This window comes from Polyodon spathula, chromosome 1 (genome assembly GCF_017654505.1).
Source record: "Polyodon spathula isolate WHYD16114869_AA chromosome 1, ASM1765450v1, whole genome shotgun sequence".
NCBI classification, from domain to species: domain Eukaryota; kingdom Metazoa; phylum Chordata; class Actinopteri; order Acipenseriformes; family Polyodontidae; genus Polyodon; species Polyodon spathula.
Genome location: NC_054534.1, coordinates 42,428,941 through 42,455,422, shown reverse-complemented (window position 1 = coordinate 42,455,422; position 26,482 = coordinate 42,428,941). Strand labels below are relative to the sequence as shown.

Genomic DNA, 26,482 nt, shown 5'->3' with positions numbered 1-26,482 from the left:
TTTGGGAACATCTGCTTTTCCCTGAACGCTATGCAAATGAAGAAAAAGGAGGATGGGGGTCTTATTTAAATTAGCCACACATGAGGCCCAGTTTGCTTACCATGCTGTTTACAGTGAAAGTCTACAAAATGCTGTTTACATGTGCAGAGAACATTTCATGACAGATAATCCACATGTAAATGGTTATTATAGATCTGATTTGCTGATGTATCGTACCTGTTTTTTAATACTTGGTTTTAGTCTTGCCACCCAAGTTACTTTTCATACATCATCTGTGGGGGTGGGGCAGTTACATCTTTATTAATAATAAACTGGGCCTAATCCAAGTGGTGGCTGAACAGGCGTTTGGGCTATTGAAAGGGAGGGGGCGGATACTATGAAAGCGTACTGAAGTGAACCACGAGTTTGCTTCCCAAATTATTACTGCCTGCTGTATCCTCCATCAGTGACTGCTGACAGTGAATAAAGTGGAGGAATGGCTACCTCAGCCAGCAGAAAGAATTGCACAACAGTGGTATGAAGAGGGTCCAGCCAGTGCTCCAGATAAGGTTTTGGATCTGGGAGTAACTTACCCTCTAATTTGAGAGTAAAATGTATTATCACAGGCTAAAATGCAACATGACCTTGAAGTCATGAGTAATCTCGATAAATACTGTACAACACGGGAACGGGGAAGCATTAAAAATGCCTTCCATTTTAACTGCAATGTTACTTTGAACTACTGTACAAGCACAAGTGTGTTCTAGAAGGGTCTTTATCACTCAGCACATTGTTTCGAGGTATCACACTGACTCTGCAAGTTAATTACGTTACTTGTATTTTAACATTACATTCTTAAACTTGGTGAACATGTTAAAACTACAATATAGAGCCACACAGATAAACAAAATAAGGAAATGCATTAATAAGTTATAAAACTGTGTTTAATATTATAGACACCATTTTTTTGAGGTTGCCTCCGACGATGGTTCCAGTTTACGAAAGTTTCTGATTCTTACTGTGATTGGCTGCAAAGACAACATGGCTATCCAGAGATTGGAGAATGTTTGTGGGTTGCTTTTTCTTGTGTACAGTTTCCTAGTAACTGAAGACATTGTATTGTGGGGGATATAGTTGTTAGAGTAAGTTTTAGGGGAGGCAGACAAGCCGTGCACTGCAAGTACCTTTTAACTAACAGAATAAAACATGTAACATCACATAACCCTCCTAGTAATGCTATTCCATTTTCCTATAACTAATGAACTGGTTGTAAGTGAAAGTATTGGTAGGGAACTGTTTGAAAAGGATATGGAGTGAGGTACGGTACAGGAAACTCCCTCATTCTATTGATAGGATGAACAGCTAGGTCCCAACGTTTGTAACTAGGTCTTCCAAGTTGATCATAAGTGAAGAGTTGCCTTGCTTTCCTGTTCCTGATGGGATAACTTCTTGTTTGGTCCTGTGATGCTTGGGCCTCTTCATCCGATGTTTCTTAAAGTACTGCAGGTATTGTGATGACATTATGGCCGATGCCCTCTTGCTCTTCTGGACTACCTTGGCTGTTGCTTTCCCAAGGGGGTGGCTCTGAAATGTTTTAGCAATCATTTCCACCTTCTGGAGGATGTGCACTAGGATAGAACAATCATGCATCAAGACTTAAGAAATTTCCTTGCATCGCACTGGGTTCTACTTGATTCTCACTGGTAGGTAGTAATGGGACAAAGCAATAAGTGTACACAGAATCGCTTTCATGATCACTAGTGTCAGCCTTTGTTTGGGACAATTCCTGGGGTTCACATGGGCTTCCCTGGTATTTCGTTTCTTTGACCTCTGCACAGTTGTCTCCACAACCAAATAATCACATGGCAGTAGAGAGGTGCAGAACTCTATTCTTGCCTTTTTCACTCACTGGTTTTAATTCGTAAATGGGGCTTTCACCTTTTCTATTGACATCTATGCATACTTTGTCTTCCCAATGTGATCTTAGTTTTCCAGGCCCTCCATGATCACTAAGGTTTTTGACCAAGGCTCTGTCCCCTGGCATAAGAACAGTACTGTGTACTTTACGATCATAGTAGCGCTTACTACAGTCAGCCAACTTCTTGGCAAACTTGGAGGCATGGTCATAGGCTTCCTGCATCTGTTCTTGCTATCTTTCCACGTAATCAGCATGATTTGCACTAGTTGATGCCGGAGCAGGAGAAAGTCTGAAAATTAGATCAATAACCGTGGCGATCTGCCAAATGGTAGCTGGAAAGGCGAAAATCCTGTTGCCTCATGACAAATGCAATTCTAGGTATAGATTACCTTGTTAAGTGACTCCTTACACTTAGATTTTTAATCCTCTGGTAATGTCCTCAGCATTGCTGGCAGAGTCCTGTTCATTCTCTCAACTTGCCCATTTCCATCAGTGTGGTATGCTGTTGTCCTTGACCTTGCAACTTTGCAGTAATGTTGGCACCGATGAAAAAGTTGGTTCTCGAACTAACCTCCTTGGTCATGACGAAGCCTTCTGGGGAACCCAAACCTCAAGACAAAATCATTAAAATTTTTGTAGGCAGCAGTTTTCCCAGATTTATTAGTCGTCGGGTAGGCTTACACAAACCTGGTGAAATGGTGCACGATTACAAGAATATACTCACTGCCTCCTCTGCTTTTCTCCAGGTGGAGGAAGTCAATTGAAACCAACTCAAAAGGTTCAGTTGTGGTGATACTGGTTAATGGTGATTTGACTGGTTGATTAGGCTTTTCTGTTTGACATACCTGCAAACTTTAGCAATGTAATGCTCAATGTCCTGTTGCATATGTGGCCAATGGAACTGTTCTCTCATGCGTGAAACTACTCTCTCAGCTCCTAAATGTCACATTTCTTCATACAGCTCCTGGTTAACCTTCTGCCTGAATTTCTGGGGCAAGAGAAGTTGAAATCGTGCTCCAGTTTTGTGCCGCAGGATTCCGTACCCATCTCTCTGTAACTGATTCCATTCCTGTAGTAAAGCTATGGTCTCCTTAGATTCTTGTTTTCTTTCTCTCTTATTTGGTCTATGACCCAGATTTTTAAACTGAAGAACCTTACTGATTGCTGGATCTTCTTGCTGAGCTATTCGCAACTCCTGGTAACTTAGAGGTTACAGAGTGAAGTCAGTGTTGTATTGTGATCCAGGCAGTTTTTACACTGTTGTATATACTCACAGCCTGTGTAACGGCAATGATAACATCGCTGGATCCTTCTTCTGTGCACTCTAACATATATTCTTCATGTCCACTGGCACTCTTGAGAGAGTATCAGCATCAATGTTATGTTTGCCAGCTCGATACTGAATTGAAAAATTTGTAATCAGCAAGTTCCGCTACCCTTCGGTGTTCATTAGCATTGAGTTTCGCTGAAGAAAGAATATATGTTAAAGGGTTGTTATCGCTGAAGTCTATAAACGACATGACATGATACAGATAGTCTCTAAATTTTTCGGTAATGGACCATTTCAAAGCCAAAAACTCAAATTTACCAGAATGCAAGTGTGGCAAAGTGCCCGCCCCTGTGTGTATTTTGAGTTGTATGTTGTTGGTGTATAATCATTGGTATACGGGATATAAACGGGTCTGTGTAACAGGAGTGTTTAAAATGTATATTTGTATTTAGGCACAAGGATTGCACAGCACTTCACGTACAAGTAAAAAGTAATAATATGTGAGCACAGGGAATTGCACTTTATTAATTCAAGTGTAGTTGTACCGCGACTCCAATTGAATGATTGATTAGCAATCAAGTCTCAGTACAGCTGCATAAAAGCTGCATGTTTTCACTCACTCGGGGTTGTGTGCTTGGTGAGTGGAGAAGGGGATTGGAGATGGAGGTAATAATAATTGTAATAATAATAATAGTAATAGTTCAAATAGAAGCTCACCGTGTTTGTTTAGGGTTAGTCCGTTTTGTTTCATCTCTTTGTTTTGGCTACCAGTGCCGTGTCCTGTGTTTTGTTTGTCTTGCAACCTTTTATTTTCTGTCTGTCTGTGCACTATTAAATGCAGAGAGACCATTCGCTCAGCTCCACCTCTCTTTGTGTATTTCCTGGTTCCTGTTTCTGGTCTGACGTCCCCCACTCCAGATGTCTTTGTGACAGCAAGTGATAATTTTTCTCAGCAAGAGTAAGGGTTCTGGAACCATAAGCAATTACTTTACAGCACCAAGTCGATGGTTTGATGCATCCACATGCAATATGAATGAAAGTGCAAAATCTGGGTAAGCCATCACTGGTAGTTGCACTAAACAGTCTGCCAATTGGACCAGGTGATAGGCTGGTGTGAAAGAACCTGGCTTGCTCCTCTCCTTGTGTGCATGCACTATTGGTTTGCTCCTTTAACCTTAGGACTGACTTTATGATGAGGTTCAACAGGAAGTAAATAATACAGCGGTTTGGCCATTTTAGAAAAGTAGTTTAGAAACTCAAGAGTCTTGAGAAGTTTACTCACTGTTCGTATCTTGTCTCTGATAGTATGCACAGCTTTGGTGTCATTTGGGTCCATCTTGTACCCCTCTTCTGAAATTACCATCCCCAGGTACCTAACTTCTCTTTTAAATTTCACACTTTTCAGCCCTCAGTTTGTTGCCACACTTCTAAAGTCTTTGAAGAATTTTTCTTACATTTTCAACATGGTCTTCAAATGTTTCACTACAGACTCAGACGTCAGAGATAGGGTAACAAATCCCATCCATCAAGCCTACCAGACACCCCTCCATATACCTTTGAAATGCTGCAGGAGCATTTATCAAGCCAAACGATATCCTGGTCCATTCATAAAGGCCCCATAGGGTTATGAAGGCTGCCAGGTGTCTGCTTTCTTCCTCTAAAAAACTTTGATAGTAAACCTTACCCTGATCTAGGACGGAAAACCATGACTGTCCAAATCCTGGATCTGTGGTATCAGCTGTCTGTCTGGGATGGTCTTCTTATTCAGCTCTCGGCAATCAATACAGAGTCTCAGAGAGCCGTCCTTTTTGCGGACACAGACAATGGGTGACATGCACTGAGCATTCAGCACCGCTTTAAAACAAATTTATTTCTGTTTGTTTTTCTTTTTTTCCTATCCTGGCATCCACCCGTGGCCTAACCCTAACCCTAACCCTAACCCTAACCCTAACCCTAACCCTAACCCACAGGTAAGTGCAATACTTTGTTGTGTATCTACTTTGAGCAATTGCTAATTTAAAACAACTTACGTGCATTTAAATAAACACAGTGCACAGTATTATTGTTTTCGTTGCAGTTCTTAATAAGAAACAGTCCCGCTTTATTCCAGAATTCCTTTAAAACACGTTAGCTTGTTAAAAGTTATTATTTATTTTATATGGGATGGGACGTGAACCATCACAGGCTGAAAACAGTTTTTAGGAGCTGGTATGAGTACGCTTTTGATTGTTGCCAACTCAGTCTTTAATTATTTTATCTCGGCAATGCTAGCTTTCAATTCAGCAATTTCACAGATATTGGCAGCATTTTGTTTTAGCTTTTAAATTTATTTGAATTAAACAAAGTAAGGTTCAGAAACGCAATGCTTACCGGCCGTTTGTTTAAAATAGCCAAAGCAATTTTTAAACCCATCTTCTTATCGGCTGTTGGCAATATCAAGAAAGAGCACAAAGTACCGTGACAGAGATATGAAGAAAGCAGGACCAGGGGAGCAGGGACTTCTAGAGTTAAGAAAGAAGCCATCAGTTGCAGGTTACTGTACATTTATCTTTTTTTTTTTTAAAGCTTTGCATGGAGATGGCTTATAGTAAACTACATAGCAACACTGTATTGTAGCCTAATTAATCTTGTTTACGTTTGCTTACTTTTAAAGCAAAGAATTTCCCAGTGTTTAAAGCAGTTTCAGTGTTGTTTTTGTTCACTAACCTATTTATGCATGTGTTATTGCTTTTTCTATAGATTTTCGCAAATCTGACTTTTTCACATATCTGCCTATACCCCAGTCCAAAGGGTGTCAGATATGCGACGTAGTGCAAAAGTCTTAGACACAATCAGGAGTTACAATGTATATCGATGTTGTGAACATCAGCAGTTTACTCCGGGGCCCCACTGGTGTTTTCTACTGTTGTGCAGTTTTGACTGTTGTTGATGCTGCTTGTTTTTTTGTTTTTTTTTGGGGGGGGGAGCAGGCAGGCTTGTCGTTTAGTGGTCTTTGGTTCACGTTGATCAGGGTTTTCAAGAACTTGTGATCACGGCAACTCAGGGTGAATTGTGCATGGGCAGCTGGTGTGAGGTGTTGTGATGGTTAATTCCATCACATTTACCCAGTGGTTCTCAACAGGGGGGGCACGAGAAGCATCTAAAAAAAACAAGTCAAACATATATATATATATATATATATATATATATATATATATATATATATATATATAACTCAACAGGGGGGGCACGAGAAGCATATATTATATATATATATATATATATATATATATATATTATATATATCTTATATATATATATATTATATATTAGCAAATATATAAAATATAAAAACAGCTGTGTGTCCAAATCTTCATTGTAGACATCTTATAATATAATAAAATTATACTACCTGTTAGTGTGGAATCGGCTATGACATGGTAAGGTTATGGCTCCCATTCCCCCCATAATGCAATTTGACTTGCAAACGTTGGGTGAACTTTCCAGATATACAGTACGAAGCATGGCAGACAGCAAAAAACAAAAATCTTTCTCTGTTAAAATGCCAGTATTTCCAGTAAAATACAACTGAAATTATACATGAAAGTACAACATTACGCAAAACTAACCATTACCTAGAATAGAAAAGGTTTAATCAGTGATCACTATGACCAGACCTTTCTAGCAACTAGCAATTACTATGGAACCTATAATTCTACTATTGGAAAATATAACATTGTTTTGTAACAATGACTAATGCTTTTTGTAACATTATAATCCAGCGATTATACTGACAGTAACTATATCAAACAGTATTGAGTAATTGTACAAGTTATTTCTCAATGCTCAATTTATAAATACTGCAAAAAAAAAAAAAAAAAAAAAAAAACTTTCTTGCTGCCATATTTGGAGCATGTCAACTTACATATTCCCATGTGGCTTTAGGTAAGGCACTTGAGTGAGCTAATTAACACGTGTATGAGCATTCCTTGATTCTAACCGATAAATGAGACTTTCCCGTTAAAATAGTGTGCCTGTTTTTTTGGGCATTTTAACAAGCTTTCCCTGCCAACATGCACGCACATTGCCAATTCACCTGAGACAAACCACTCATTTAAAGTGGCCCTTTGCCTTTAAACCTTAATCTTGGAAAGTCCCTTATGTACATAATATCCAGTGGTAATTAAGCAAAGTTATTGCCAACATAAAAGGATTTTGTAAAATGTATGTATTTACACATGCTCGGCTACTGTATAAGATTCTAGTCCAATATAATGCATCAGTTCAATTCCTTAACCTCAATGATTCATTTACTTTCTAAATTAACACAGTACTGTAAATATCACCAGGCACAAGAAAATAGTTCCAATGAAAAGTAAACATTTGTTTAAAAGTGTTTTCTTTTAATAAATGAACATCAGTTTATTAATAAATATAATAAACATTGATTGAAGTGTGTGCTAAGAAAACCATTTTTGTATATCAGTTATGTTAACATATTATTTACTAATTCATTAATGGACTGTCACAGAGACGTCCGAAGTGGGAGGCGTCAGAACCAGGAAGGAATGAAATACACAAACACAGGACAGATTAATTGAAATGATAGGGACGCCTGCTTGCGCCGGTTTATTGCAAAATAAAGGGTTTAAACAAACAGAAAACAGGACACGCACTTTATGCCAAAATATAGGAGACAAACAAAAAAGGACTATACTAGACAAACACGGTGAGCAGATAGACAGACTAACAAGTATCGTGCTGGTCCCACCAGCACGCAATAGCAATAGATAATACGCTCTATTACTCCTCCTCTCTCTCCCGTTCTCCACTCACCGAACACCCAACCCCGAGTGGGTGAAAACATGCTGTTTTTATGCAGCTGTACCAAGACTCAATTGCTAATCAATCATTCAATTGGAGTCTCGGCACAACTGCAAGTGAATTAATAAAGTGCAATTCCCTGTGCTCACATTACTTTTTACTTGCACGTGATGTGCTGTGCAATCCTCGTGGCTAAACACAAATATACATTTTAAACATTTGTGTTACACAGACCCGTCTATATCCCGTGTACCAATGACTATACACCAACATTAAACACACAACACGCAACACATAATAGATAATATATATAGGGGCGGGCACTTTGTCACATATGCCCCCTAGCCCTGTGCAAAGCACACATGGCCTCAATGGCCACCTCCCCCTTTAAAAGCCCAAAAGTCCCACATAAAGTCCTGGGCCTTCTGATGAAGGGAGAGACAGCTCCTGCTCCTCTCCCCCTGATGATGATGGAGGCAGAGGCAGCTCCAGCTCCTCTCCTTGTGATGGTGGGGGAAGTGATACCAGCAGGCATTCATCCTCTGCTGGTGGAAAGGAACCCAGCTGGCATTCACCCTCTGCTGGTGGACAGGGACCCAGCAGGCATTCACCCTCTGCTGGTGGAGGAGGCAGAGGCAGCTCCTGCTGCTCTGCTCCTGCCAATGGAGGTGGCGGAGGCAGAGGCAGCTCCTGCTGCTCCGCTCCTGCCGATGAAGGTGGCAGAGACGTGTAGTCGCCTGGTGGTGGAGGTGGGAGCGGCGTGTAGTCTACCCTTATTACAGGGGACTGGTGCGGCTCTGCCTCTCTTGCAGGACTGGTGCGGCTCTGGAGACAGCGGTGGGACCTCTCCCTCTGGCACTGGAGATGGCTCCTCTCCCTCTGGAGGCAACACCAGCAGGCATTCTTCCCCTGCTGGTGGAGACTTGGGCGGTGGACACTCTGCCTTCCTCTTCCCCTTTCCCCTTCTCTGCCTCCTCCTCACCTTCCTCTCCTGGGCCTCCAGGCGCTCTGGCCCCCTTCTGTATCCGGGAGAGGGCAGTCAGCCACTCCATGCCCGTAGCGCTTGCACAGGAGGCACCATCCCCCCTGGCTCTCCCAAGTCTCCACAGATGTGTCCAGGTCCTCGTCCCGAATTTTCCTGGACACAGTCATCTCAAACAAGAGCACCTGCTCTGGCTGCTGGGGAGGTTGCTGCTTCCTCTGGCCACTTTTTCCCATTTTTTTTTTTTTTTTTTTTTTTTCCCCACACAAAACACCCCTCCTGGTCTGACGCTTGGAGGCGCTGTTAAATCCCATGCAGGACACCACGTGTCACAGAGACGGCCGAAGTGGGCGGCGTCAGAACCAGGAAGGAATGTGTGACAGGGAACTCCCCGTCTATATGAATATGTTTGGAACTGGCAGGGAGGGGGTTAAATTTCTCCCTGCCAGGAAAACAGGGGATAAAAGCCAGGGGAGAGGCCCTGGCTGGGAGGTGTTCTTTTGTTTGGGAGTTTGCTTGTGTGTTGGAGAGTTTTGTGTTTAGAATAAAGGAGTGTCTTGTTTTAAAAGACCTGGAACCTGACCGTTTACTTTGTAAGTTCATTTCTGTTTTTACCTCTTTCTGTTGGCCCTTGTGCCTACTTATTTGATTATTTTTGTTTAATAAACTTTACTTCTGCCTTCACTCTGTCTCTGAGCCTCAGCCCTCTGTCATCCTGTCACAAATGAAATACACAAACACAGGACGGATTAATTGAAATGATGGGGACGCTTGCTTGCGCCGGTTTATTGCAAAATAAAAGGTTTAAACAAACAGAAAACAGGACACACACTTTACGCCAAAATAAAGGAGACAAACAAAAACGGACTATACTAGACAAACACGGTGAGCAGATAGCCAGACTAACAAGTATCGTGCTGGTCCCACCAGCACGCAATAGCAATTGATAATACGCTCTATTACTCCTCCTCTCTCTCCCGTTCTCTACTCACCAAACACCCAACTGCCTTTGGGTGAAAACATGCTGTTTTTATGCAGCTGTACCAAGACTCGATTGCTAATCAATCATTCAATTGGAGTCTCGGTACAACTACACGTGAATTAATAAAGTGCAATTCCCTGTGCTCATATATTACTTTTTACTTGCACGTGATGTGCTGTGCAATCCTCGTGGCTAAATAGAAATATACATTTTAAACACTCGTGTTACACAGACCCGTTTATATCTCGTGAACCAATGACTATACACCAACATTAAACACACAACACGCAACACATAACAGATAATATACACAGGGGCGGGCACTCTGTCACATGGACATATGTATATAAACTTAGTAAATTACATAAATAAATCTGATAAAACTTTAATTAACTGTAATTATAGATCAGTCATTTTTGGAAAAAATGTTCAGTTGAAAATTGCAAGATACTGTTTTGTGCAGTTTGAAAAAATGTACTCTGAATTAACTCTACTGACTGCTGTACTGTCAGAAGGGGAGCTGCAGGTGAAAGCAGCGGCCTCTGTGTGAAAATGGTCGCTTTGTGCCTTGTGGGCACTCCAGCTCTGCTGGTGCTACTGGGGGATAGTGTGTTTTGTCTTAGTTAATGAATTACTGCTAAGAATATGTTGTTAGCATTGTTAAATTAGTATCTTTAGCTAAATTCACTTTCTGCTGTATCAGGGCTCACGAAATTTTGGTAATGTTACTTGCCCTTTGGGCAGTCCATTGTCGACATTTGGTTGTCCAAAAGAAATGTGAAGTTGCTTATAATTGACCTACGGACTGTGATTTGTACAAAGTACACTGTTCTCTTTTTCAACATCAAAATTCCTGACTTTTTCCAGACTTCCGTTTGTTTTTCCCAGACTTGTGTTTTAGTTAGTTTCTATTAGTTTTTTGATAGTTATCCACATAGGCGGGCAACCACAGAGCATTATATCTTTTTGATCCAGAGCAGAAGTTGCTCCTGGTTTTCTAAAAGTATTTGTCAGAATCTGCAGGTGCATATCTAGCAAGAGACAATGCAGGTATGCAAAAGAGAAGAAAGATGCAATCTAAGAAATGTTCAATATTTGAGAACTACATTGCATTATTTTAAAAAAAGAATATACAAAGTTGTACACTGCAAGTATACTTGTGCCAAAATAGGATAGACTAATGGTACCAACAGTATACTAAACCCTGAAAATTCTGGCACAAGTATACTTGCAGTATGTTACTTTTTTGTAAGGGATGATATTGGATTCTGATCCAGACTTCTTTATACCCTCTGTTAACTGTTAAACACTCTGGGAGGTGAAAAATAACAAAAATGAAATACCAAATGTGCATGCATTATATATTAAAATGTGCAAGTGTTGTATATTAAACATACAAGTCAAATAATAAATACAGTACACCCTCGCTATAACAACCCTGTTTGAGTCCAAAGCCTTTTGTTCAATATAGTAAAAGGACAATCCAAAACGAACAATATAAGCTGCTAGAGTAAGTTAAGGAAGTCAACTTGGATAATGGCATTAGCTAAATTTTATTAATAATATTAGTACTGTTTTATTCTTTGATTTTCTTTATTATTACAGTATTTGTCACTGTTCTGTCACCCCGTGAGCGTCGTCCTTGCTCAAGGTTGACAGGCAGCTAAACTTCCTCCTCCTTCACCACACAAGACGTTTTGGGTGTTGGCACATTTATTTGCCATGTGGCAATAAAAAAGGTGGGTGTGAAACTACAACAGAGAAGCATACACAAATACAGTTAAATAACAGACACCTGCTAGACTAACATACTTACATTTCTACCCTGAAGCTAGCATAGATACAAATGAACGTCATGTGGATAAGTAACGTTAACATTACGCACACATAGCTAGATAGATGGTGGTGTGTAAAGAGGCTGCGTTAACCTATCAAACTTAACATTACACAGAATTGCGTTACATAGACATAAGATAATAATTTACCAGAGGTAGAAAACTAACTACATGACTGAGTACAAATGAGTGCGTTAGTTAGCTGACAAGAACATAACATTAGCTTTTAAGACTTTTTTTGCTGCTGAAAGATGGCTTGTTTTCAAACTGTCAAACTGTCAAAATACCAACAATGTACCTTGTACCAGAACAGTCACTACTAGCACTAATAATAATAGCAACGAGATTGAGAATAAAAGTAGAATTACAAGTACAGTACCTATTTGTGGCATGCTGCATCCAGCCGTAGTCTGGCTATATCCTATTAACTGAAGAAAACAGTAACCCCCCCCCCTTAAAAAAAGCGTTGTTGTTAATTGAAATCTCGGTTCCTTGTTTAAAAAAATAAATAGATAAATCAAATGTTGCTTTGCCGTGTCGGTAGCATAGAGCTGTACTAGCCAACATCATCAACATGATTTTTCTTTTTTTAAATCAGTATTTAATAGTATAATTAAGGCCATATAGCGAGGATGTAAATAGTATATCTACACTTGGCTGACGGTTTGGACCCAAGACTGTTGCCGCACTCGGTACAATAAGTTACAAGCAAGCACCATACATTTAAAATAAAATTACAGGTACATTTCATTAATCACGTTAAAGGAATGAAAAAAAAGCGATGTCAACATGCTATGTGCTAAATCTGAGATTTTTTTTTTTTTTTTCCTGGGTTGGGAAATAATGTTAATGATTTAGTAAAGGTAACAACAAGGTAACAAAATGTGAATCTTGGTGAGCAGAGTACTGTAGCTTGTAATTCCAGTCTGTAACTTTGTTTAAAAAGTCATAGCTTTCTATATAAAAGTATATACTTTGGCTGTCGTAGTGTCCGTTTCACCCTTCGTTTCACCGGATAAAACGCAGTCATGTGATAAAACACACACACACACACACACACACACACACACACACACACACACACACACACACACACAAAATTATACAAAATATAATTTCTACAAGTTTTACTACTTAGAATTTATATTTGTGTGTGTTTGTGTCGTTGTGGAACATATAAAAGTTGCATTTCATTAACACTAGAACTACCTTTTACAATAGATGTTTATATTTTGAATATACACTGAACAAAAATATAAACGTAACATGCAACAATTTCAAAGATTTTACTGAGTTACAGTTCATATAAGGAAATCAGTCAATTGAAATAAATTCATTAGGCCCTCATCTATGGATTTCACATGACTGGGAATACAGATATGCATCTGTTGGTCACAGGTACCTTAAAAAAAAAAAAAAAAAAGGTTGGGGCGTGGATCAGAAAACCAGTCAGTATCTGGTGTGACCACCATTTGCTTCATGCAGCATGACACATCTCCTTCGCATAGAGTTGATCTGGCTGTTGATTGTGGCCTGTGGAATGTTGTCCCACTCCTCTTCAATGGCTGTGCGAAGTTGCTGGATATTGGCGGGAACTGGAACACGCTGTCGTATACGTCAATCCAGAGCATCCCAAATATGCTCAATGGGTGACAAGTGTGGTGAGTATGCAGGCCATGGAAGAACTGGGACATTTTCTGCTTCCAGGAATTGTGTACAGATCCTTGCGACATGGGGCCGTGCATTATCATGCTGAAACATGAGGTGATGGCAGCAGATGAATGGCACGACAATGGGCCTCAGGATCTCGTCACGGTATCTCTGTGCATTCAAATTGCCATCGATAAAATGCAATTGTGTTCATTGTCCATAGCTTATGCCTGCCCATACCATGACCCCACCGCCACCATGGGGCACTCAGTTCACAACGTTGACATCAGCAAACCACTGGCCCACACGACACCATACACGCTGTCTGCCATCTGCCCGGTACAGTTGAACCCGAGATTCATCCGTGAAGAGCACACTTCTCCAGCGTGCCAGTGGCCATCGAAGGTGACCATTTCTACACTGAAGTCGGTTACGACGCCAAACTGCAGTCAGGTCAAGACCCTGGTAAGGACAATGAGCACGCAGAAGAGCTTCCCTGAGACGGTTTCTGCCAGTTTGTGCAGAAATTCTTCGGTTCCGCAAACCCACAGTTTCATCAGCTGTCCGTGTGGCTGGTCTCAGATGATCCCGCAGGTGAAGAAGCCAGATGTGGAGGTCCTGGGCTGGTGTGGTTACACAGGGTCTGCGGTTGTGAGGCCAGTTGGACGTACTACCAAATTCTCCAAAATTACGTTGGAGACGGCTTATGATAGAGAAATGAACATTCAATTCTCTGGCAACAGCTTCCTGCAGTCAGCATGCCAATTGTACACTCCCTCAAAACTTGAGAAATCTTTGGAATTGTGTTGTGTGACAAAACTGCACATTTTAGAGTGGCCTTTTATTGTCCCCAGCACCTGTGTAATGATCATGCTGTTTAATCAGCTTCATGATATGCCACACCTGTCAGGTGGATGGATTATCTTGGCAAAGGAGTAATGCTCACTAACAGGGATGTAACCACATTTGTGCACAAAATTTGAGAAATAAGCTTTTTGGGATCTTTTATTTCAGCTCATGAAACATGGGACCAACACTTTACATGTTGCGTTTATATTTTTGTTCAGTGTAGGAATTTTTTTTTAAATATATATAAGCCTGTTGTTATCTCTACTGGACCTGGCAGCCATCAAGTCCTTCACTTTGTACAAGGTAGGAGATTTCATCTTGAAGCTAGCCATAGCACTTCAACAGAAACATTTCGATCAAAAAGCTGCAGGCTGCAGCTCAACCTGGATTCTGTGCTGCGAGTGACAAACACGCAAGATAAATTATGTTTCTTTCGTTTTAGATTAAAAACTACTTTTGTTTTTACATTTTTGTATGTGCACATACCTGTTTACACACTAGTTGTTTTCATATGTTTATTTTATTATAGTTTTTCATTTTTTGAAGTAGTGCTTTATACGTGGCAAGTTAGAAAATAAACCCTTTTATGTTTAATTGTTCATTTAAATACAGTGTTTTGGCTGTGCAGATGTTTGATATGATGTGCTTGAATAAAACTTGAGTTGTATCTGACAGTTTGTCTTTCATTTTAATATTGATGGTGTTTAAAATGTACCAGTGGTTGTTGGTATAACCGTGGCGGTTCTATTGTTGAAGAAATCCATAAATGTATTCTGTGTGTGTGTGTGTGTGTGTGTGTGTGTGTGTGTGTGTGTGTGTGTGTGTATGTGCTGGATGGTGTCTGTTTTTCACGGCCTTATCACTGGAGGTTACGTGATATTAAGTCAGAAAGACTGCTGAAATCTTGTGAGCCACAAGCACGATTTCTACTCCGGTTTACATGGGTTTGTACAGCTATTTTTACAATGAGAAAGCGATTGACCCTGCCCTTAAAATTGCGCTGCCCAAAGGACGTCCTTTTTCTGTTCCACGATGTATTCGTGTGACAACGTCGCACAGTCATGACTGTAGAGTCGATTTTAAAGTGCATGTAAACCAAGCCATTGTTGGCATGTCCCACGGTTTGGTGTAGTCTCCACCACCCCCAAATGATATAGTGTGGAAATCTGATTGTTCCAGAATGAGGAAGATATGTAGATTGTTCTCAAGATTTATAAAATGGGTATTTTAAATACTCTATCCTGATTGGTCAAAATAGGTCACATGGGGGTGTTGATATTACAGCATATCACCATGGGTCGGCACTTTTTTTCAAAAATGGGCAAATCACTGGCAGATATCCATACACCTAGAATTTAAAAACAAAAACGGCAGACATATTGGAATTTATCGCAATAAACATGACCGACGAGATTTATGTTGATGTTGAACTTTTGGGAAACCGAAGTATACATGAGATATTAAATGAATCTGAACCAGACACCAATGATTAATTAAAGTAGTGAAAAAAAAAGCAAAAGTATTCAAATAAATTCAAAACTCGCCATTCTGATCACTATGTTCCTTCTCCCTGAACTACGGCATTTCCCTATCCTATTTGGAAAATACATAGTTTCTTAAAAATATCTCTTAAACTTTCAGCTTTTCACAAAAGATTTGGGTCCCTCTTAAAAGAGACTTTGGGGTTAAAAGATGTTTTTTGTTGTCGTTGCTCCCGCTGTCCGTTCTTCAGTCTGCCAGCCTGCTGCGTTTAATGTTTATAAATTCATCTTGACAGTTCCTGCCATACCTTTTAAATGTGTCCAGGTATGAGGGTATCATGTCTTCTGTTGTGCCCTGCATTGTTTTAAATTGTTTAACACTGGTCCAGTGCAAATTGCAAAGTCAGTTTGATAAGTAACCAGGTATTCCATGCAATTCACGAGGCGTGAGCTGGGGGTAGAGATAGGGATAGAGATAGGGCAGAAGAAGCAGAAGGGAACGGTTAGTAGGACAGAGTGGGACCTGAGATAAGAATAAGGCATAGAAATTAGTATGGGACTCGAGCATGAGTAGCCACGTCCCGAACTGAGACAGAGTATAGAACGCCTTGAGTGAGGCAAGATAAGCGCAGGAGCTGCGAAAGAACAGAGTGTGGCCGGGGGTCCTCTCTGACTCATACTGTGAGATCCCCCCTGAAGGTTAAGGGTTAGCTGAAGCCATGCCCTGAGGTCGGGGAAGTGAGATCACTTGCTCCCCAAAGGATGGACCCCGGGTACTCCACCAAATCACCCACACCGTGAGACAAACAAAAGAGCACATGCCAGCGCATAACATAAACATAAGACTAGAAGGACAAACGGGACAAACAGGAGAATGGTTAGTAAATTTAGTAGGATATGACTATGTGTATACCTGCTGCTCAGTGGAGAGGAAAAAAACCCTTGAAGCTAATTAGGGGAAAACCTCTAGTGGCTCCAGCAGACAGGTAGCCCCCACTTCAGGCATACTAGCAATTTTGGAATGGGCTGCAACTATGTCAGAGGGAGATGAATGAACATAAGAATCCACTGCAGAACAGGACCGTGCCCCATGGTCTTGCTCAGGCTCTGATTGATGCTGGCCCTTGCAGCGGAGGTGGCTGCACCGATACGGAAGGAATGGGGTAAATAGCTGAGGAGGGAGGCCTGTCCTGGAGAGGAGGGTGAAGAGGTGGGTTGATAACCAGAGACAAGTGACGATGGATCTGGAAGAATTGATGAATAGAGGGTCCGGGGGGGGGGGGGGGGGGGGGGGGGGGGGGCAGGGTTTCCTGCATGAGAGATACCTTGACATTGCTGAAAGGGCAGAGAGCAGACTTGGTCCTTGAAAGATGAATGAATTGACCGCATCAGAGTTGGTCTGTCTTTGAAGTGCGCAGCCGAATAAGAAAATAGGAGTTGGAAATAGAAGAGAGGTCACAAACGAATACCCACCGAGGGGAAGCAAGAAGCTGAGGGAACTGTGAATTCGGAGCTTCTGAGAAAGCCAAAGAAGGCTGTGAGGCAGATTGTCTCCATGAGTAGATCCTCACAGGGGGAGAAGCAATCTTTCCAAAGAGAAGAGATGATTCTACCATTTTTAGAAGGAGCAGCAACTATATCAGGGAAGGATGAATGAATGTAGGAATCCACTGCAGAGGAGGACCAGTTCCCCCACATTCGTGATCAGGCTGGGGGGGAAAGGGGAGAGTCGAGGGGGGGAGGCCTGCTCTGGAGGAGAGGGTGGAGAGGAGGGAGGCCTGCGAGGCGAGGGTGGAGAGGAGGGAGGTCTGCTCGGAGGAGAGGAGGGAGCCATGCAAGGAGGCGAGGAGGGAGGCCTGCTCTGGAGGAGAGGGTGGAGTTCAGGAGGGAGGCCTACTCACGAGGCCAGGGTGGACAGGAAGGAAGCCTGCTTGGGGGGCAAGGGTGGAGGAATGGAGGGAGGTCTGCTTGAGACGAGGTGAGTGATGATAGGAGTGAGATGAATCAATGAACAGATGGTCTGAGGAGGGGGGGGTTCCTGCTGTGGAGATACCTTGAAAAGGGAGATAGGGAACTTGATACTTGACGTGTGAGTGGACCGACTGTGCTGAATTGATCTGTCCTGAGGTACGCAGCCAAGTGATGGAGTAAGCATGGAAGGTGGCCGAGAGGCAGCTGATCTCCATGGGTAAATCACTGTAGGGGGAGAAGTGGCTTTTCAGAAGAGTGGAAATTAGCAAATGGAGAATATATTTTGATATAGACAAACGGGAAGGTGAGGCAGGAGGAAAGCTCTTAAGAATCTCACAGAGGGTCAGACAGAATGTGAATATGGAGAGACTGGAGGGAGCTGGAGAGAATCCCTAGCATGGACCATGAGAGCCAGGTTTTGATTGAGGGCTATGATTATTCGAATCTGGGCGCAGGGGATTGAAGACGCTGAGCAGGCTGTAGAATAGGAGCTTGAACAAGGTGGAGGGCTGCAGACATGTAATGCTGAACAGATTGAAGGGGGTTATGGAGAGTAGGTTTTAGTTAAATAGCATCTGGAGAAGCTGAGGATTCTGGATGGGGGTTGTGGAATCAAATGGGACCAACTGACTGAACTTGGATACCGAAAGTAGAGGCAGAAGAGCTGGAACTGAGGGCTGAGGTGGCAGCTGGACTGAACGAACATGAATCGGCTACTGGGGAAGCACGGCTCCTTTGCGCCCTATGTTCTAGAAATGAGGGCAAAGATGAGATGCCGCCTTTCTATGTGTTAGTTAATAAAGGATCGATCAGCAGTTTGCTACTATCATGTCTGCTTGAAATGGAAAAGGTAAACTCACATTCAGAGATTTGGGTTTCGCAACGCCAGTTATTCTCTTAATAGTGAAAACCTTAACTCATAATCAAGACAGATTTCCAGTCTCGTACCACATCTCAAACCAAGTATTAATGATGTAACATTTGGGAGGAATAGGACTGCTGAAGAAGTGCCACATATTTTGATTAGATGGAGATTAGCGTTAGCCTTGATTGTGGGAATACTGCCACGATCTGCGTATTGGAGGAAGGCTGGAGCATTGTTGGCTCTAGAGACTTTGCAGCTGCGGTAGTGAACAGATCTGAAGAGGGAGTGGAGATCTGCTGTAGTGAGGAGCAATTAACAGTAGAAGGCGGGATCTGCTGAACAGAGCAGAGGTCATCGGTAGAGTGCTGTGGTCTGCTGCAGAGAGAGGGGATCTGCTGAATGCAGTAGATATTGGTCTTTCGGTGTTAAGGCCGATTTAGATGGAGCCAGAGATGGGGCTGCTTTTGGGCAGAGATGAAGATCTGAGACCGCTGCAGAACCAGAGAGGATGAAGAATATGTTGCTCCGAGGCGTCTGCAAAACCTATTGATTGGTCGGAAGCAGTTTATTGATAAATCGTAGGACATGGTTCCATGACTGACTAGCAGCTCGCGTTGATGAAATGATGACTTTTGATGAAGCTGGTCGGACTGGAGGAGCAGCGCCAGATGAGGAAACACGAATCTGGGAACAGGAATAAGTCACAGGAATGGATGCGTGATGCAGGAAAGCAGGACGATATTATGATGGTAGATACTGAGCATCTCAAACAGCTGAGTAAGGTTGCTTCATGACCAGGTCCTTGATGAGGGGAACTGTTGAAATTGAAGAATGTCAGTTGCTACAAAAGGTTGAGGAGGAGGTCTCCTGTAAATCCCTCAGAATGACAACAAACTGCAGGGATGTGTAGAAAAGCTGGAGTGTGTGAGCTTCACAGTGATAGCAAACCAGCTTAGAGACTGTATAAAATTTGTGGTGTTACACTGCCATCTAGCGGTTATGTATTAGAATTAACCATTGGCTTGAGTGAAGCCGGGTAGAATACTTGGTTATTGTAATTAAAATCCTTGTTGGTGTAGACAACAATTGCGTACTCTTTTAGATTTTAATATCTTCATTACATGTTTTAGGACAGTCAGTCATGTATATAAATACGTTAATGCAGTATTTAGATGTCACAATTCGGCGAGTTGAGCAAGCCCTCGCAGGTTGTAAAAGCCCAGCAGCAAGTAAGCAAGCCAGAAAATTGCAGTACTGAAGTAGGGAGCTCGCAGTGCAAATTAAGCTGCCTGGTCACCATGGTTACTTTTACCACTCCCCGCAGTCACGCAATGAGGGCGTTGCCGTGGTAGCCACGAACTGAGAAGCGCTGGTGGAAAAGTTGCAAAACAGCAGTGTTGTTGAATCTTGTGACAAGTCGAAAGCACAAGCCGCCACACAGCGAAACAGAGCACGAAACTGAATGGACAGGTCCCTAAAACGTTGAACGTAGCCAATAGAAGTTCAGGTCAGGATCCTATGAAGGAAAAGCAATTTTGCTGGCTCTGGGAGCGGAGGAGGGGTGCTTGATTGCAAGCGAAGAGTAAAGGAATGTTCAGCTGACAGATCTTTGTGGTGGATTAAATAGAGGAGCAATGGCAAGGCAAACGCTGACGACGGGAATGTCGATGTCTGTTGAAGGAGCTTTAGAGATTTTAGTGGAGGGCCAGTTTGTGAAGACGCGGACGAGATGAGAAATGAAGCTGCGGTTTGAACGGTGCTGTTGCTGGCTGGAGGCTGGAAAGAGCAGCAAAGACTAACACTGGAGCTCCTGTAGCCGAATGAAGAAGCTGAATGATGAGAAACAGCACCGGAGCAGGTAGGAAAATATTTGATAATATCTTGGTAGGGCTGCGCAGAGAATTGACCTCCAGTGAAAGGCAACGAAGCATAGATTAGCGGAGAAATACAAAAAGGCGGCGTCTGTGCGTGTGCTACAAAAAAATACGAAACGCTAGACAGCAAAGGTGATCAGGGCTTAAATAGTAAATAGGAACTAATTGACAGGAAATTGGAAACCCCCTTGCTACACGCCTCCTGAACTCGCCACTGTGAAGCTGTACTAGCACAAACACGGTATGGATACCTCCTGTTACTACCCCGGATAACAAAGGGTAATTAAAAAATGCAATATCACCTGATACTGTTGCAGGTCTTGTGATGAAAGGTCTGCGTGATTTAAAGGCAGACTCATTTGTGCTGTGTCATGATGAAAATGGGAAATAATATTTTACTTTAAAATGTAACTAATAAACCTAAAATTACAAGAAGTGTAAGGAATCAAAACTGCACTTTCAATGGCAATGTTAATTAAAACATGTTTTTACATGTTTTTTTGTTTTGTTTTTTTGTAATGTTGGTTGATCCATTTTATAAGTGCAATAAGGCACTTCAGAGTGTGGGATATGCTCTAATATCCACACGCCCCGGGCAGTTAAAGCAACTCGGCTTCGCCTCGTGCCTTATAACGCACCCGGGGAGTGTGGATATTAGAGTATATCCCACACCCTATTGTGCCTTATTGCTTACATACTGTATGTATACTCATAAGCATACTGCACAAGTGCACACTTTTTCTATTTGTTACCAAAATTAAATGAAATGTGTAATCACAGATTAAGTATTTGCATATCAAGTTCACACAGGATACACCAAACATCAGGGGAATGTTTCTCTGTTAATCACACAATGAAGCTCTTGTGCTGCTTAATTAAAAGGGCATTGCTTCTGCACTTCATTAGATCAGAACATACTGAGGTTTGAGGATACATTTTAAATATCTCCAATACGCAGCACACACATCTGTTCCTGAAGTAACTTATTAACGTGTTACACACCCCTGATATTCTGTAATATATCAGGTGCATCTCCATGTTGCAAGTTTAAATGACGATGGGCAAGGTTGCAGATCTGACAGAATGTGAAAGAGGGCAGATAGTAGGCACTCTGTTGGCAGGTCATTGCGATGCCAGAACAGCCTAAATTACTATTATTTCACAAGAAACAGTCTCAAAAGCACGATGATGACATTGAATCAAAAGCACTGTCCCATTCTGGAGAATAAACTTTGCTCCAAAGTAATTAGAGGCAGTAATTCATTCACTGAATTGTTCTACTGGGATACATGACCATTAAAAACAGACTCAGTTCCATGCTGGTTTACCACAGAGGCCCTATACCCCTCACAGTGGAACAGAGTCTCATTCTGGGTTTTTTCCAGTATGGCCACTGTCTTTTCTTTATTTTTGCTGTGCTTTGCATCTTGAACAAGACATTCAGCTGTTCTACCTACCATGGAAGTTCTGCTGGAAACTTAAATAAAACGAGATAAACCTCAATGTCTTCCCTGTATGTGATACACAACCCACTATGGATGCTTTGTTAAATTTGACTGGCCAAAATACAATCACTCTAGATGGACAAAACACTTAAATGTACAGTAGAGCCATTACAATCATATATTTTGACTATACAGAAAAATTGAATTTCTTAAGTAATGCGGGTTAAAAAATGACCACCTGGGTGTGCATTTGTAATTGCTATCCATTCTCAAACTGTGATTATATAGAGAGTGATCATTATAGAAAATCCCTTATAAGCTTAAAAAAAAAGATTGTATTTGAAGAGGAAATGAAACCTTAGACACATTCCTATTAATAGCTATCACCAGAAAACTCTTTAGCATCTCAAAAAGATTAGCAACACAAAAGATTAGATTGCACATGGCTTGTTTTAATACTGGTTTAACGTGGCGTTAAAGTAATGCATTAGCTAGCAAATGTTTTGTTATGGTTGACATTCCTTTCTCAAGGGACTGTGCTTGGAAACAGACATTAAAGGTATCTGTAGGCTTTTGAAGGCATGGTAACTACATATTAAGAGTAAGAGAAGCGGGGTTCCGAAAGCGTTAGCGTTACACGTCCCCACGTGCTCTTACAACTGCTTAAATAAAGTAACCATAATTTTTCTTTTCACTGTTAACATCCAACTTTGTACACTCATAACTTTAAAGTCTGTTTCAAAGCTATTTTCAAAATGTCCACTCTAGTACACTGGGGTTTGAGATCTTTCCTCTAAATTGCCACGGGAAGTTAAACATTTAAAAAATGCTGATGGTATAAAGAACCCCTTTAAACTTAAATAAAATTGACTTTGAAGAGGAAATGTAACCTTAGACACATTCCTGTTATTAGCCAACATCAGAAAGATCCTTAGCTTTAACATATGTGACTAGTTCTGAGAAAACTCAGTCAAGTAGGGGGAAAGGGTTCTAAATGCCCTGTTTGTTTTGGAATCATTATTCACAACAAGTCACACGTTACCTGCTAGTTATAGATTTTCCAATTTATGTCAAATAAATGACATACAGGAATTGTCATTAAACACACTGTGCAGAGAAGCACTGTGGACTGGCTTTAAATAGACCTGTGTACACATAATGCTCGTACTGTTCTACATTAGTATTAACCATTTTATCGACGAGTCTAATTGGCTCAACAGAAAAAAAAGCATGTGTGATATTGTATAGTTATCAAGGTGATTTAAACTATAAGAAGCGATGTGTTGAAAAAGACCATTCACTAGAGTTATATTCTCCAGCTTCTGAATGTTATAAATGTAATTGGACAATAATGTGAATAAAGCATGAATATAGCACACATGTTTTACCTTAAAACTAATGGAGTCACGCCCCACCAATACAGTACAGCAGGCCTATTATTTATTACAGCTTGAGGTGCAAAATAAACACATCAAGGCTGATCTTGTGCACACACAGGGAGTACATTTTTGTTATTTAAAAACGTGATTCTTCCTAACGTACAGCATCTGTCAATATAGTGCCTGAGGGGAGTTTTTCATGATGGATGCAATCTGTCATTTTGTAGTGAAGTAGTTAAAGAATCTGCCATAATACTTTGTACAATATATATAGGTTTTTGTTAGGATTGAGCTTGTGTTAGAAACATTTTCTGACTATATCTCACAGGACTTATTTTGTACATTTTGTACAGCACATGAACATATCTGCTGTCAAATCTCTCAACAGGCCCTAATTTTACTTTCAGTTTCTTAGTAGAGGTCTCTACTTAAATGACATGTTGAGCATATCTTAATATCTCTTAGCATCTTATAGAGAAGAAACACATGCATATGTATTATATCAAGAAGATGTGTCGTCCCCGTCCCCCCCCAACTAGTAGATTTTATATTTAGAGTTACTTACCTTTACTCTATGTATCTGTATCCAAATGACCTACCCGGAAGTTTGAAAGGCATATTTGCACCATGCTCACTTTGTTAAAGTGGAATATAAACTATGACTCATGTTTAAAGTCTAAAGTCCTTTCCCTATAATTCTCTGTTGCAGTGACATAACAAGGGTCAATACCTTACATCTATAACAATAAAATATTTACCTTGATGCTGAAAGACAAATAAATTCAGTAAAATACGCAATATGTTGGTATTATACATTAATGCAAGTTGTATTTCCTGTGCACAGGAAACATGTTTTACATATCTGTTAGTTAAGAGTATAATACACTTTTGCCACCTAGTGGTTAACAATGATTTACTTCATAATATAAATGACCTGCCAAATAGCAGAACAGAAGGTAATAGTTTGTGTTTTTTAGTACATTTCTAATAACAAGAAATCAATAATAGCTTGTTTAACAAGAAATATTGTAGAAAACACTTCCTGAAGATTTCCTACTTTACTAAAGTGGTCTTTAGATGTTTCTAGAAATCTTTTACCAGCTATATTGTAGCTGTCTACAGAGTCTTTATCAAAGACAACATAAAATATATCTTTCTGCATTAATATTCTACAAAGGTATACAGATGACAATAGCCAAATGGTTTTTCTACACAATCTGAGGTAAAGCTAAAAATAAACAAAAAAGTCTCATACAAATATCACCATAACTATAAAATACTCAATAGTGGTAGATGCAGTAATACTAAAAAATAACTTCTTAACTCAACGACAAACATTTTGACTGTTGTCTGTGTTTCTTTCTCTTGAGGAAGACTTACCTAAATCATTAGCATAGAATCTTCCCTGGTGTTTTACATACAATATTTTCATATAAGGAAACATGCAGTGAGACTGAAATCCACTGTATTTGTTTGACTTTCACAACCTCAAACGGCCCCATTATAATGATTTAAACAGTTGTATTTCGATCAATCGCTTTATAGCAGTTGAATAAACATCTTTAAATAAAATTAACACTGACAATGAGTCACTGAATGAATCACTGACCTTGAAAAGTCTTCTTTGATGTCCTTCTCTACACCCTCTGGGGCTGATAAGCAAATCTTTGCCTTGGGCTCCTGGCACAGAAGTTCATGGGTGACCTCTAAATAGCTGCCAGAAAACAGACTGTTTAATGCTGTTTTAACATGGCATTAAAGTTAAACATTAGCTAGCAAATGTTTTGTTATGGGAGAGTGTGTGATAAACAGACATTAAAGGTATGTGTAGGGATTTGATGGCATGGTAACTATATATTAACAGAGTAAGAGTAATGGGGTTCTGAAAGCATTACACATCCCCACGTGTTCCTACAACTGCTTAAAGTACCTGCAGTTTTTCTTTTCATTGTTAACATCCTTACAACATTTTATACTTACAGCTTTAATGTCAGTTTCAAAGCTCTTTTCAAAATAGCTGCTCTGATGCACTGGGGTTTGAGGTCCTTTAAATCACTGAAGGAAGAGCAATTTAATGAAAAACCAAAAAACATAACAAGTGCTCTGGCTTTTCTGTTCCGTACCACATCATGGATCGTTATTGCTGTGTTACCTGTTTGACAATGTGGACAATCCTTGCACTACCAGTGCACTAGACCAGACATTTTGAAAATAGCTTTAAAAAGACTTTAAAGTTATAAGTGTAAAAAGCTGTCAGGATGTTAACAATGAAAAGAAAAAAAAAATAGAAGTATGTTATTTACACAGTTGTAGCAAAAAGTGGAGACGTGCAACACTATATTTTTCAGAATCTCAATCTAATCTTTTTTCAGAACTATTTTATTCTTATTGAAAATGCACCACAAAAACCAGATACTGTACCTCTATACTGTGATTATTCAGTACCTGTCAGGTATATTTGTTTTTACCACATAGCCAGTCAGCCTGCAACTATTTGTTGTTTGTTGGGTTGTACCACAAATACAAACCCCTTGACGATAATCCCAATGCTAAACATAATGTTAACCTGTCCCCAAGTGTCACACTATTAGACAAAAATCTAAATGTATGTCAACTGAATGTTTACATAGTACAATACATTATTATTTTTTAAATAAAAAAATACAATAAGCTAAAGAAAAAAACTGAATTAAATACTTTAAATACTGTGCACTAATGATGCATTTAAGCATAATTGATGAGGCATATGCACTTTTATAAACACTTCTGCTTGTATATTCCCCCTGGAGTTCAAATAACAGACTCCCTTAGCAAGGGAGCCAAAAAATACATTTACCCTTTCATCTGGACCATTACCATTTAATACCCAGGGTTTCATTGTGAAATCTTCCCTATGCCAGAGGAAATATTCCAAAACTGCAAATAGGTTTATGCGTATAAGCATAGAGAGACATAGAAATCCTCTGTGCTTGTTTCTGTCGAACAGGAATAGACACTTCTCACATGTCAGATTTTAACTGTTTTGAATCCTTAATATATATAATTATAATATAAACATTTTCGGTTATACTTGTCAGCAGTCCCGAATTGCGCTCAGTTTCTATGTCTGTTAAATGCTTTGCCTTATGTTATTTAAGTGGTAACACTGGCCCTTCTCACACTGACACTTTTTACCTTTAATTTAAATCACAGGTGGAAC

General features: G+C 40.5%; 1 protein-coding gene across 10 annotated transcripts in view; it reads right to left on the bottom strand.

Annotated features, from left to right (window-relative positions):
* Window positions 1-26,482, bottom strand: part of LOC121318871 (protein prune homolog 2-like) — a 67,306-nt gene that overhangs the window by 37,816 nt on the left and 3,008 nt on the right. For 8 of the 10 annotated variants that reach the window (XM_041256027.1, XM_041256107.1, XM_041256017.1 and 5 more), the window contains exon 2: window positions 24,893-24,997. In XM_041256027.1, coding sequence (XP_041111961.1) covers window positions 24,893-24,997 — 105 coding nt within the window. Of the gene's footprint in view, window positions 1-23,848; window positions 23,996-24,041; window positions 24,119-24,892; window positions 24,998-26,482 lie in introns of those variants that run through there. The other 2 variants (XM_041256099.1, XM_041256090.1) reach the window with 2 other exon arrangements.